Genomic DNA, 13,749 nt, shown 5'->3' with positions numbered 1-13,749 from the left:
AGCCCAGAGGTGGTATTTTGCATAATACTGAATCTGCGTTGCTTCTCTGTGACACGTTAAAAATCAGATATTGGAATTGCTCTCGCTTTTTTTTTTTCCCTTAAAAAAAAAAAAAGTTAGGGAATGCTTTGGATCCTTTGATACTTTCAAAGTTTACAATCAAGTCCTCTGTAAAGGAATATCTCATGACACATGTTGCCACGTCACAGAGATATAGCTATCAAGGGTTCCTTGTAGTCATATGGGATGTGAACGCATGCATAGCTTTCATCACAGGCTTATGTGATTTTATGAAGCAAGGCCCATATGGCTGCTTTATTTCCAGTTTCACTTAAAATATTATGCTATGTACACAAATTCCTTTCAAAATCAACAGGAACTATATACCTGAAAGTTCAACAAAATTAGTTTTTTATAGATTTTATCTTTATTACTTAATATACGTAACTTTGTTTATAGAAAAATACATATAATACCAGAAAAAAAGACTATCCAGGTAAACAAAAGACTGCTCCTGAAGGACAAATGGTTGGCCAGATTTGTTGGCAGATGCACCTGTCAAATCAGATAATACTTTTATATTCTTTTTCCCTTTAGCATTAGAACTTAGGGAATGATCACTCTGCGATCATGGATCAAAAATAATGATTGTTATTATTATTAACAAATCATTAGGCATGCTTGGCTAGCTATTAAAGCTGTTTGGATTTGATAGAATGAAGTGGCAAGGCTAAATTTGCAATGCAAAAACAGGAAGTTCATCAAATCAGGTAGAATAATTGGGTCTGGGCTGACAATTATGTCAGAAACAGATTTCAGCATAAATTCATAAATTTAATATTTAAGAAGCCCTTACAGAGAGAAATAAATCTGTACTGATTAAAAACTTTATTTATTTAATATTTATTTTGAAATAATTCTGATTGAGAGGATTAATCAAAACATCTAATGTAAAGTATACTTTTTTGCTAGCTTTTCCTGTAGCTTTGCTATGTTTACTTATGATGAAGTCAATAATGAAAATCACAAACATTTTCTGACTTTGTATGAGATGAGTTTGAGTGTTGGTGGCAAGCATCGGTCATGATGAACCCCTTTATGACTTAATAAGACTGACAAGCAAAGGTCTTTGATATTGTTTTCTAAAATGGTACACCCACTGTAGAAAAAAAAAAGAAAAAAAAAGAAAAAATATTGTGGTTCCAAATAAACTGGAAAATCACAATGTCTGAGGAATCTGAATTCTAAATCCATCTGTTCCAGAGCGTACGTATCCTGGGAACAGCAGCTTCCTCACTCTGTGCCTTCCTCTGCATCCCCCTTCAGACTCCCCCTCACACACCCAATTTTTGCAGCTCGAGTGCTTGTGGCATCTTGTAGCAGGAATGGAATCTCAGGATGTACCCAAGGGTTGGTTTAGAGGTGTAAGTGCATAATAATATACTATAAAATGCTGCCACTGAAGGCATATATCACCTTTAATGATCTGTTTTTTCCCTTCCCTGGGTATGGCAAAAATTTTAATATAGTTTAACAGGTGTTTAAAAGAAAAACATCTATCAATTTACAGAAAGACTATGAATTGCAGTGAGCAGATAATTATGGGTAAGGAAAAAAGTTAGTAAGAAATATTCCCTTTATGTTCCTTTTTCTGTTATTACAATGAATATTGAACTCTGTTTTTGCCAGATGGCCCAGCTTCTGCAAGAGGACTGGAAAGATCCCAGCTCAGCCCATAGCCTGGTGGGTTATGGCACTCTTCTAGGATGGAGGAGATCCCTTCAGATCTCCCAGAGATGACTGTGCGAATCCCTGAGTTATCGTACTACCATAGAAATGTGCCACAGGCTGCAAGTTGGAATAAGAGTAGCCACAGCCTCAGCATGCTGTGATGCCCCCCCCCCCCCCCAACCCCAGCAGCAGAGGCTAAGCATGGTCTGATCATGTATCAGACTGAGAACCGCAGGGAACTTCACAGAAAGGAACTTCCGAGGTTTCATTAACGGATGCAAGCATGAAGTAGGCACTAAGTTACTGCAAACTGCTGACATGTCAGCAATTCTGGTCATGTGCAGAGGTACAGCGCCAACCATGGAGGTTTCTACACTAGGGCAGTTTCAAGGATCACACACTTGAACTTGCCTGTCCACTTACAAGATATTTTGTAGACCTGCATTCTAATTCATATCAGTTCAAAACAGTTCTCCCTTACCCTGTGAGACACAAGCTAGATCCATTATCATGACCCAACTTTTCAGGCAGTTCCTGCCTAGACTAAGTAATGGGATGTGGAAGCTGCTTGAATGCTAGAGATTTCTCCTCTGTGATGAATTCATTTTGCTCTTAAAAGGGAGAACAAATCCATCATATAAAGCTTGGGAGGAATTTTTCTGTCATGTTTGTAATACATTTTTTTCGGTCATTTTATCAGGCTTCCTGTAATCACGATGGATTTTAAGCATCTTTTTGTGCTTGCTTTTAGCAATATTAGCTTAATTTGAAAACAAAGTAATCTTCCAAATAAAAATCAAAAAGACTTCTGAGAAATCACTAAGATTTCTGTAAATTATTTGCTCCCATGACTTGCAGGATGGAATCTAAAAACCAGTCCAGAGCCTACCCTCCCTAGTTTATGCACCAGCTAGCTGCTGTTGGGGAACTCAACACTAGAATTCACCCCTGGGACAGGCGAAGCTCACAGGTGCAGCGCTTCTCTGAAGGGTTGAAGGACCCTCTGAGGATCTGGAGACTCAAGTCCTTTCCAGAAGACAGGAGCTCCTAACTGTTCTAGCAGAGAAGAGAACATGATTCCCTCTTTCTAAAGGAGGGGGATGACATGATATCTGTCATGTACAGGAGCTCAGAGAAGGAGACAGGAGACATAACTTCTAGAGCTTCCTCTGTCTGAGGCAGCTCAAATCCACAACTGCTGCCTTCTAGGAGAGTGCTTGAACCAGGATGCTCAAGTAGCCCTGAGCAAGGCTGCACTCCCATTCTCTTGCTGAAGCTCAGCTAAAAGTAAGTTCCTTGGGGCCTGCAGAAAGAGGGAGCCTGTTGAACTAGGATGAGCAAGCTTTCAGCAGTCTTTGCATTAAAAAAAAAATGAAAAAATAGAATAGGGAAAGAAGGACTGAACTCCACAATTATCTGTTGGGTTAGGCATATGTTTTTCAAACCTGGGATAAAATCCTAACATGATCCTCCACCAGATAAAAAAAACTACCTTGCTTTGCAGGAATCTGGTGTTTACCACCAATCACCTCTATTTGATATTAAGCCAAATACATTTAAAAGGCAGTAGCTCCCTCCATTTTCCTTTTTTCTATCAACTAGGTCCTTGTTACACATATATGGCACATAAGTAGGCTCTCTCTAATGAATACATACAATGGAGAGGTTTTAAAAATCTTGCCATAATCAAGTCTGCGTTTCTTTCCTTGCTACTCATTTGTCTCTGCTTACACCATACTGTCCATTTCTTCACTTCCATTCCTTTCAGATTATCTTTCCACTTTCTCTCCATTGTATAATCAGTTGGTTCACTGTCTAACAAATACTATTTTGTAGCCATACAGTAATTGCTTCTTTTGTTTCTTGACTGCTGTACATCTCTTCTTCCTACTCAACCCTCAAAATATCCGTCTGCCTCACTCAATGTGAGTCAGCAAAGGAGCAAATCCTAATGAGAAGAAAAAAAAATCCACAGCTCTTTATTTACTTCTATAGTGTTAATTAGTAGTTCCAGTGAAACAAATAATTGTATTTATAGAAAAATAGCATATACTAACATGTGAGATGAATATTTTTCCTCAAGGGAAAAATATGGTAATTAGTGTTATTTGACATAAGTTGAAAATTGAAATTGTCTAAAAATACAAAAATATTTGTGCCGTGGTTAGCTTTATCCCTCTCTTAAACGCAGACCTTTACAGCATGTTACTGCCTTTGCTATTTTGGTAATCCATTTGACTGTAGTTGCTTTCTGCAAAATACTTTTATTCATCTACAAGTGCTGCAACAACAAGCTGCCTCTGCTCATCTACTTGTACTTCTATACATTTCTGTATCAAACATAGGGTCTGGCAATTTCATGCCGTACTGTCGTCTCCTTGGTTATTTCTTGTCCGTGGGCCTGCAAAACGCCTAACAGCTGCTCTCTGACTGACTTCCATAAATTAGCCATTAACTCCTTTGATACTTGACACAAAAAATAATTTCAGCTATGCTCAGAATGATTTCTGCTCACAAAATATGTATTCCTCATTATGACTCAGGTTGAAGAGTTGGCTTTACCTTAGAATCCTATTTTTAAACATTCTCTCCATTTCCTCCTGGGATTTACATGCAGTACTTCATACTGAGAACAGCGTTTCACTACGAAAACTGGTAGTTTAGAAAAGAAGTCGTATGGGTTTTATGAATGAAACTTTCTGCTGTCTCCACATCTAGAATCTACTAACTGCTCACAGTTCATCCTACGCGCAGGGAAGTGCCTTTAAGTATTTTCTTAGATGTAGGTTAGTTAAATTATGGAGCTCTTTAGATGTGTGAAAAACATCTGTTAAATATAAGCTAGCTTTACAGAGTATCAAGTGATCCGCACTCCTGACTCCAAGCTCTCCTGCAGCAGCTGTTGGCTTGAGTCATAGGCAGAGACAGAAAGGCAGAAGACAGCAGGAGGAAAAAAAGTAAAAGAAAAGGGAAAGGAGATCAAGAAACAGGAGGTAAGGGCAAGCAGGGATGTAGTGAAAAGGTGCGTGTAGCCCTGGCCGGGGCATAGCTCTCCGATCTCTCCGATCAAGGATCTTTGGCAGCAGGACTCTCTAAATAAAGTTGTAAGATGGCCAAACATGGAAACTAGGATAAGGTGCAGCAGGGCTCCACAAAAAAATCTAAGCTTTCTTCCCAATTTGCTTATTTTTCTTACCGCTTGCATAGCTGCATTTGCACGAGCCTTGGCTTCCTTGGCAACTTTTTCAGCTTCATCTGTGTTATCCTTGATATTAGTATAAGCATTGAAAGCAAGTGTGGCATTGAAAGAGAGGTTTTTGGCTTCAGCAAGGATTCTGTCAGGGTGGAAAAAGTAAACACACCATTAAACCTGCTATCAGAGCTCAACAGAACATAGTACCCTACTTTTTCAAACCGAAAGTCTATCTTTCTAAGCCTATTTCTAAGGCATTGCTTTAGAGAGCAATGCTACACTCGAGATTTCCGGAGTCCTGGTATCATGTGTTTAATAGGATTCACATTTTATCTGTGCAGAAAGACATAAAAAACTATGTTTTCTAAAGAGCAGGTTTTGTGAGATAAAAATGGATGGGACAGTGAGAAAAGATAGTGCAATGCTTAATACCACAATCCAAATGACATATTCATAATATGGGTTTATAGGCTATGTGTTGAATCGGGGAAATACTGAATTTTGCACTGTATGAACATGGGGGATATCATCACAGGCATGTTTCACAGTAGACTGTATGAACCACTTGTTTCTTTGTTTGGCTGCCAAACACATAAAGGCTGCGCTGGGGGAAGATCTCGTTATCGAAACGAAATCCTAAACGTTCATGTTGCTTACCAAAATGAAAAATATAACCAATAATGCTTCACATTGAATGGGATGTTCCATTAAGATGAAATATTCTTTCATAATAACTATAACTTAATCAAAAGATTAATTAAAAGGTGAAATAGTATTTCCTGGAGCAGGGATTGGAGCTCAGCTGACCCACTTCCTGGGAAATTTCTAGCCACCGGCTAGAGAAACCAATTCTCTTGCACTCTGTGTGATACATTCAAATATCTTCTGCAAAGAAGAACAGCTCCAACAGAATTAACTTGAAAGCATCCATCTCAGAACACATTACAGCCTGATGCCTATGACATTGTCCTGAACAACAGGTAAAGATTCAAATTCCTGCTTGAACTGAGCAAGAACGGATTTGAACTTAGATTTTTGCCTCTCAGGGAAATGCTCTAGCCATCAAGATATAAGGTAATATAAGGGAAGCAGGCATTACTCCTGCTGGAGCTGTTCCAGCTTGTATAAAATACTTAGTCATTGAGACAGAATGTGTGGGAGAAGGAGAAATTCCTTCTCCAACCTGGTAATTAGTCTGTTCTCGAGGGAACCAGGACAGCTGGGCTCCAATCCTCGCTTCAATGAGTATTTAATGATTTTTACAAAATGCAACAGGAAAAACAAAGGAGACGGAGGGTATACTCCCCGGACTCCGTATGTAGTTAATCAAGGGGGAGAGCCTCTCTTAAGGCTGCTGCAGAAGCAATGCGACTGAACTGCCTCTGCATCATTCCTCGAAGGGCGGATCTCCTTCCCCTCTATGGATGGAGCTCGCTAGGCTATAGTGAGTTTTTGTGATACCCTTAAAGGAACACCTAGCTAGCAGTTAAAGGACTCCTTAGAAATATGGTTCAAATCCACCCTAGCTTAGGAGGGAACTGAACTGAATTTTCCACGTTCCAATGAAGTTTACTCATTAGCAGGCTACCAGGCATAAGGGAAAAGCCTAATGCTAATACTTCCCTGTATACAGGAAAAATAATAATTTTTCTAGGTTAAATTCCTGAACTGCTCCATGTTCCACCTCTAAAAAGAGCATCCTCTTCATCAATCAATATGCTATTTAAAGCCTTAGGGGGTGATGTGAGAGAAAGGGCTCTCTCTCAATTTCTCCTGTAACATGAAATGGTATTTTTCAGCAAATTTAGTATTAACTAAAAGACACCCAAGGGCCAGTTGTGAGGATATATATATTTTTTGAATTCCTAGGATAGACAGATAGAGACTATGAAGTCCTGTAAAGTATGACTGTTTACACTGGTACATGCAGTAAACAACTTTATCCTGATGCAGGTTGACATACTAGCTTCGTATTTTTTCTCATTCTGTATCTGACACCACACTACAAACTTTAATTTGGAACAATTTGCTTTTAGATATGATTTCAAATGTTCTTGATTCTGCATTTCTTGTATATCTTGAGAACTTGAGAGTGATGTCTGGATCAGACAAAAGTATGCATTGTACTGCTATACCACAATGACGGCTGCTTTAAATACTACCCTAGCCTCCCCGAAGGCCAATCAGTCAGCCTATGTTAAAGTACATGCCCACACCCATAAAAAAGGTCTATCTTACACTACTAAAAACCTCTATCTTAAAATTTGTCTTGTCAGCATTTCATTATAGAGGCTCAACATTCTTTTCTCTCTTCGTTTTCTCTACTTCTTACTTTCGTTTCTCCATGCCTAGTCACCATTTGTTTGAATATTTATATCCATATTCAGTACTGTAATTGGATGTGATAGTAGTCACATAGGCCCAGAGGTGCAGCACACAACTGTCCTGTGTCCTAACTGGACAGTGCACATACCTTTTATGAAAGTCATTTTACTCAGGAAAACACAACTGCCATTATTTTATGTATTCCTCAAAATGTAAATTAGACTGAGCATCTGCGTAGAGTGATCTTTAGGTAACTTAAAAAGATGCAAGCAACAAAACTCAGTATACTATTAATGTGCAAAATTATCTTTTTCTCATCCATGTAGTGCTTTGGGAAAATAAAACTGTTCAGTTATACTGGCGACAGGTACAGGAGACAGGATATCAATGTTCTATTACTGAGTATTATTGTGGCAAGTTGCACTCTCAGTTGATAGCTTTCCTTTCTTCAACGGAAAAAAAAAGGACTTACCTTCCACTATTTCCAGGAAACTATGCTCAGAACAAGTTATGAGGTAACATTTTCTAGAGAGAGCTGAGAACATATAAATTAAGGGCACTGCATTTCTCACTCTTATTTAGGAACATGATCATGGTGAATGGAAACTTAAGTTTCTGTACTCAAGTTTAAGCATTTTGGCCCATTACAGTTACTAATTTTTGGAGAGTATTTTGAAACCACTAGAGCGATTGCATATCTGTCACTATGGGGGATTTCTAAGAAAATATAGATGCGCACCATGATAAGGTTCTCCTACTAAAAACAGCTGTTTTAAAAATGAATATATACAGCTTGTTTTTAACTAATTTTTTTCAAAACACATAATGAGCTCTGTAAGAGAAAATTGAGTTCATTTTTTCATGTCAACACTAGCGACAAGCATATGGTGGGCCAAACTGTGTAAATTAAGAGTACACTTGAGGGCACCATTTGCAGGTAATGCAGCATATAAACATCACAAAATGTATGAAACCGCTTACAAGAGATATGCACATACATACATGTTTATGTTTTTTGTTTTTTGTTTTTTTTTTTAACTACTGCACAAGTATCACATAGAGATCCGATTACGCTAGTACCGTAGTGGAGATATATAACAAACTGTAATATCATTTTTACACGGACCTACTTTAGAGCAGACTGGCATATGGATACGGCTTGAGCTAGCATCTGAACCGCACAACGCGTGAGGCACTTTCTGCTGAATTGATCACCATTTGCTCAAATTAATGAGCATTTAATGCTTTGACTAAGAAGGAAGACCAACCTGTGCACCAGGGTACAGCAAGGAGACTACTACTCTTCAGTAACTTTCTAAAGCAGATGCTGAGCTCTGTTCTGTTTCACCCAGGGGTACCGTTGTGTGACTAGCATCTGCTTTTGTCTAGTACGTTGCCCGTCACATCAGTTCATGTGATACTTTTCAGATAGTGACAGAAGATCAATTGCCACACTCTTAAACAACAGTCCACCCCGAATTATCAGTTATGCACCACATTCTAGTGAGGATTCCCTCTTTCACGTCAGTACTTGCAACTGTATGGTCTTAGGGGCTGGCAATTTAAACTGTGTAACAGTAAACAAAACACATGCTTCTCACTGCTATTGCATATTTCGCGTGTGCAAAAGCCTTTGTAGGAAAGTCATCAACACAGAACAATCGAAACTAACAATTTACAGTCCCCTCCACTTTTGTGCTTGGCCTCATAGAAATGACAGTGCCAAACAGAGAGAGGAAAAAATAAATCCAATTCTTCTCTTACCTGTTAGTTTTGGGGTGTTTATCTCAAGCTGTTCTCTCATTTTCCCATATCTAAAGCCCAGACTTTCATCAAAGAGATGAATCCAGCTCTTCTAATTGGAGTGGATATTTGTATATCCATACATATCACCGGATATTTGTATATTCTTAAGGACAGATGTCAAAGTTTAAAAAGCATGCCTTACAATTTCTGTCAATACGTTTTACAGACCTGCTTCAACATTTTAGAATTACCAACAAGTGGCTGCCATACCCATCCAGTATCGCAGATGATTCATTCAGCTGGGCTGCATGATTCTCAGCTTGCAACACCTTTTCTGGAAGCATCCTCTCTTGAATTTCTTGTGATAGGTCATCTGTTTTATCCTTCAGCTGATCAGACATTGGTTGTATCTTATCTGCAATGCCTTCTACGTACTGAAACCAACAAAACAAAAGCCTTCAAGCAGCTTGAATACATGCACAGGGTAGTGTAACCCTTTATGTATATTCTCTATGAGATCTCATAACTTAGCCATGCATTAAGACTTCAGGAAACTAACAAGGAAAGAATAAAGAAATGGTTGAAGTGGGGAGCACAAGGTAGACAAAATAATATTGCAAGAGACAGAAGTTTCATTGAGTGACTCAGTTTTGGTTTTGCTTACTAAATTATCTTACAACTACTACACTTTTTGAAGACCTTCGATTCCTGTCCCAATAAGCTGTCTCAAAATACGCTTCCTTTCCCATTTCTCTGTAAGACATTTTTCCATTCATTATATCAATCTGCAGTGTAAGATGGGAAATATTTCCAGAATCAATGCTCTTCAAGACTTTTTTTTTTTTTTTTTTTTTTTGGAACTAAGGCACTGATCTCAAACTCTTATCAATAAAACTTTTAAGGTAGAATTTTCAAAAACATTATGTAAAATGAGAGTGCAATCCTCCTCTCTCCCTGATCTATCTAGAATTCAAATTGTTGCCACAGGCAACAAGTTATTTCTAAAATTTCCTTGTGATATGCACATACAGTTTTTGTGCAGACAAACCTACATCTAGATCAAAGAGTCACAGTGAAACTGTGGGTTTCTGAGTGGGTTTCTTGCATCTGCAATTCTAAAGAAAAAGTCAGAACCACAACTGCAATGCCGCATTTGGAAAAGGAGCTACAGTCCACGAGAAGTGATGAGCTAGATCGCTGTGTAATAACATAAGCTTTGTTCAAGCTTAATCATTTTTATATATCAGTTTATCTTTTCCATCACACAGAAAAATGATTCCTTCCAATTCAAATTCTTTATTTATTTTGCTTTCATAATAATGCCTCATTGTACTCAATGTACTCATTGTCTCAGCTAAAGATGAGACAAAGCTGAGCTAAACACTCACCTCTAGAGCTGAGCTGATTTCATTTGCAAGATCGCTGGCTTCATTAAGGACATCATTACCCTCCTGTAGGCTCTTCTCAACCTCTTGTCTGCCATCTTCTACAGCTTTCTTCTTTTTCTATAGGATGTGTTCACAAAAAGCAAAATATAAATTATTTAACAGAAATGGGGTACCAGTTCAAATACAACTGCACTTTGTTATGACTTCACAAAAGTTAGACCTCCGAAACTCTCTGAGCTTTCAGAGAAAAGACAGTGACAACAACAGAGCACATTTAATGTAAGATACCTTCTCTTTCCCCTTCTGCTCCCAGCTCTGTATCCCCCCTCCAACATGGCAGTTTTTCTGTGCTACTACTGACTGTAGTACTATTGGAGAAAAGGTCAGAAAAAAGACAGAAATCCTAACCTTTACCCAAATGTGGATAAACTTTCTCTTTTTGCCGATTATCTTCTCTGGCTATGAAGGCAAAATTTATCATAATATTGTTCTGCTTTCCTAAGTGCATCCGCTGGCCTTTCACTAACTACTGAATGTAAAATAAAAGATGATGTTTTGAAGCAACTTTAGGACTCTTGATTTTCCACAAAATATTACATATTGTGTAATAAGGAAGGTCTTCTGAATAAGGAACTGGCTAGTCCATGTGCAAGATCCGTTAAGCATTACAAACACAGGACGCCATGGCATTCTAGCATTAATAATGCTGTGATGGATTCTTGGTCAAAACAGAGTCCAAAGAAAAAGGAAAAAATCATGCTCAAAACCACGACGTGGGCCAGGCCATCAGAGAAGATGCCTTCAGGCACCCTCACATTGTGGTGAAGGGAAAACTTTAGGAATTGAGATAGCAGGTAACCTTTCTACATCCACCTTGGGGAAGTAAATGCACAGAACAGAAATCACCTAACTCCTTTACATCACTGTATTCCCTTAATTCAATCAAGCCTACAAATCTCTGACGAGAACTGAGGTCTCAGAACTCTAACCTCATCATTGCACATTAGGCAAAAACTCATCAGGATAAAAACAGAGTTTGAAACATTTATCTCCATTAAATTGACTGTGCTCTTTATATCTTGGATAAATGCTTGTTAATGTACAGTCTAATGTGCTCTTCAAGTCTCTGCAATTTAAATTAAATCTAAAGTAGACCCCTCTGCTATGAGGGAGTTCGTTTATAACAGCTACTAAATACAGAGGATAGAGTTTGATTTATTAGTCTGTAATGTCCACATACCCCCTTCAGTCTTCTTCCCAGGGGAGATGAAAGTGTAAGTTTTCTAGAAGCAAATGCATGACAGCAAAGATTTTAACTGAATTCCCCTACTTAAATCTTGAGCACAGGACTTGAATTTTGCATGAATATTTATATTGAGGCAAATTTAACCTCACAAAAGGTAATGAATCCAATGGCATTCTCCACTCAATGTTTAAAAACAGTTAGTATTGTTTTGATAGAGAAAATTGTGGAGTAGTTCCACTTTTTAAAGCCAGTGCGTTTCCTCGCTCTGAGGAATATTTTTACTTTATATAAGATATTTTTGTATTTCAAGAATAATTTAGTTTTCCTTGTATTTTTGTTTTAGGATTTAGTTGTTACAAAATGTCCGTGCAAAGTTTCAAATTTTGGTCAGATACCAAGTTAATCAAGGATATGGTTTGTCAGCACTCACCTCTACCATGGTCATGTTTTTTTGGTTGACTTCAGATAAATGATCAGCCTCCTTAATTTTACTAGTAGCTTCTCTTAGCAGATCTCGAGCATCATCAACTTTAGTATAGTAGTTTGCCAGCTTGTCACGGACCTCATTTTTGAGCTCCTCATTTTTCTCACTGGGTTCTCCAAATAATTTCTTCACTTTGTTCAAAAGGTCTTCTGCATTCCTGCAACACACCAACCCCCACCCCAAAAGGCATTAAGTCAATTTTTCCTACACTAAATGATCTCAATATTCTCAATATCATGCAAATGAAATGGACTTTTGAATAAAGTCTCAAAGTAACTTTCAGGAGCTAACATGCTTAATAAAATGAAATGACAGGTAGTTCTTAGATCCTTTGTTAAAGAGGTTTTTAAACTGTGCTAAGATCCTTTTTAGGAAGCAGGAAATATTTTCCATGTAGGACTGCTTTTTTTTTTTTTTTTTTTGTGGTGAGTTGCCATTCTTCAGATCTGACTAGTAAAGTGAAGCTTTTTGAAACATTTCAACTTGTCAAAAAGCATTCCGTCATTCACATTAATGTGACGCTTGACAAAAACTGGTTTACTACCTTGAGCAGAGGCGACAGAATGTAGATATGCCTGATTTCAAGCTGTCTAGGAGCAGACAAACTGTTTTAGTCAGTTAAAAATCATAAATTCTTTCCTGTGTCACAAACAACCCCCAGGATCCTTGGATTTATGATTCCAGTAGCCAAAGTATTTTCCTTATCTCAAGTAAATGCTGAGATATTTTTAATGGACTTTGACAATACAGAAAATTCACGTGTCTGCTTTTGGCAGGGGATACAAGTATTTCTTGATCATTAGAGAGCTGCTGCATCCAGTCTTAAAGGACTGAAATAATCTTTATACCGTGTCACTTCTCTCCTTCATGATACCATGCCTTTGAACCAGTTTCATGTAATGTAACATCACTTCCTAAATGATGCCTTTGAGATAAAGGAAAATGATACGGAAATAGGAATCTGCAGAAGAGAGAATATCTGCAGAAGAACTCCATCACACTTCTATCTAGAACAGTTTGCATTTTCCTTCCTGTCTCATTATGACAAAGCGATTAGTTGTCTGGAAATAAGAACTCTATTTTCTGAAAAATTTTGCAGTTTGGCCAGCCTATAGTCAGTTCCGTTGCAAACCTTTCAAAAACATATACATAGATAAATGCATAAAAACAAATAGGAGAGGTGGAAAAGATATGCTGCCACTGGGCCTATGTTACAGGAAGAACCTGAACTCAATCCATAAAATCCTATGTTATTACCTTAAGTTTGGGAGGACTGGATGGATTTTTGGGATGGATTTCCCCCCACATCTGCCCTCCCTCTGATTTTGATGAAAAAAAATCATCCAGTTGTGAATTTGCAACTTCTGAGGAGAAAACATTTAATCAAACAAACAAAAAAAAAAAACCCCAGAATTGACATCCTATCACAGAAGAAATGTTGAAAGGAATTCAGAGTATTTTCTATACTTTCTCCTTTGTCTTTGCAGAAGTAACTACTGTCTTAAACTTCTGGCAAGTTATGGCATCCTTATGACTATGAGATGGAACAGTACAAGACAGCTGGATTTCTTATTTTAGGCCCTTGTCTCACAGTGCAGTCCAAACTGCATACCTAACTAGTAGTCTATTTTAAAAC

General features: G+C 38.0%; 1 protein-coding gene across 2 annotated transcripts in view; it reads right to left on the bottom strand.

Annotated features, from left to right (window-relative positions):
* LAMA2 (laminin subunit alpha 2) overlaps nucleotides 1–13,749 on the bottom strand; it is a 393,833-nt gene that overhangs the window by 72,580 nt on the left and 307,504 nt on the right. For both annotated transcript variants that reach the window (XM_068938256.1, XM_068938257.1), the window contains exons 37-40: nucleotides 12,060–12,270; nucleotides 10,384–10,500; nucleotides 9,266–9,429; nucleotides 4,928–5,066 (exon numbers count right to left, since the gene is read on the bottom strand). In XM_068938256.1, the coding sequence (XP_068794357.1) occupies nucleotides 4,928–5,066; nucleotides 9,266–9,429; nucleotides 10,384–10,500; nucleotides 12,060–12,270 (631 nt within the window). The remainder of the gene's footprint in view (nucleotides 1–4,927; nucleotides 5,067–9,265; nucleotides 9,430–10,383; nucleotides 10,501–12,059; nucleotides 12,271–13,749) is intronic.

This window comes from Struthio camelus, chromosome 3 (assembly GCF_040807025.1).
Source record: "Struthio camelus isolate bStrCam1 chromosome 3, bStrCam1.hap1, whole genome shotgun sequence".
Taxonomy (NCBI): domain Eukaryota; kingdom Metazoa; phylum Chordata; class Aves; order Struthioniformes; family Struthionidae; genus Struthio; species Struthio camelus.
Note: the sequence above shows the minus strand (reverse complement) of the source record. Positions and strands in the feature narration are given on the sequence as shown.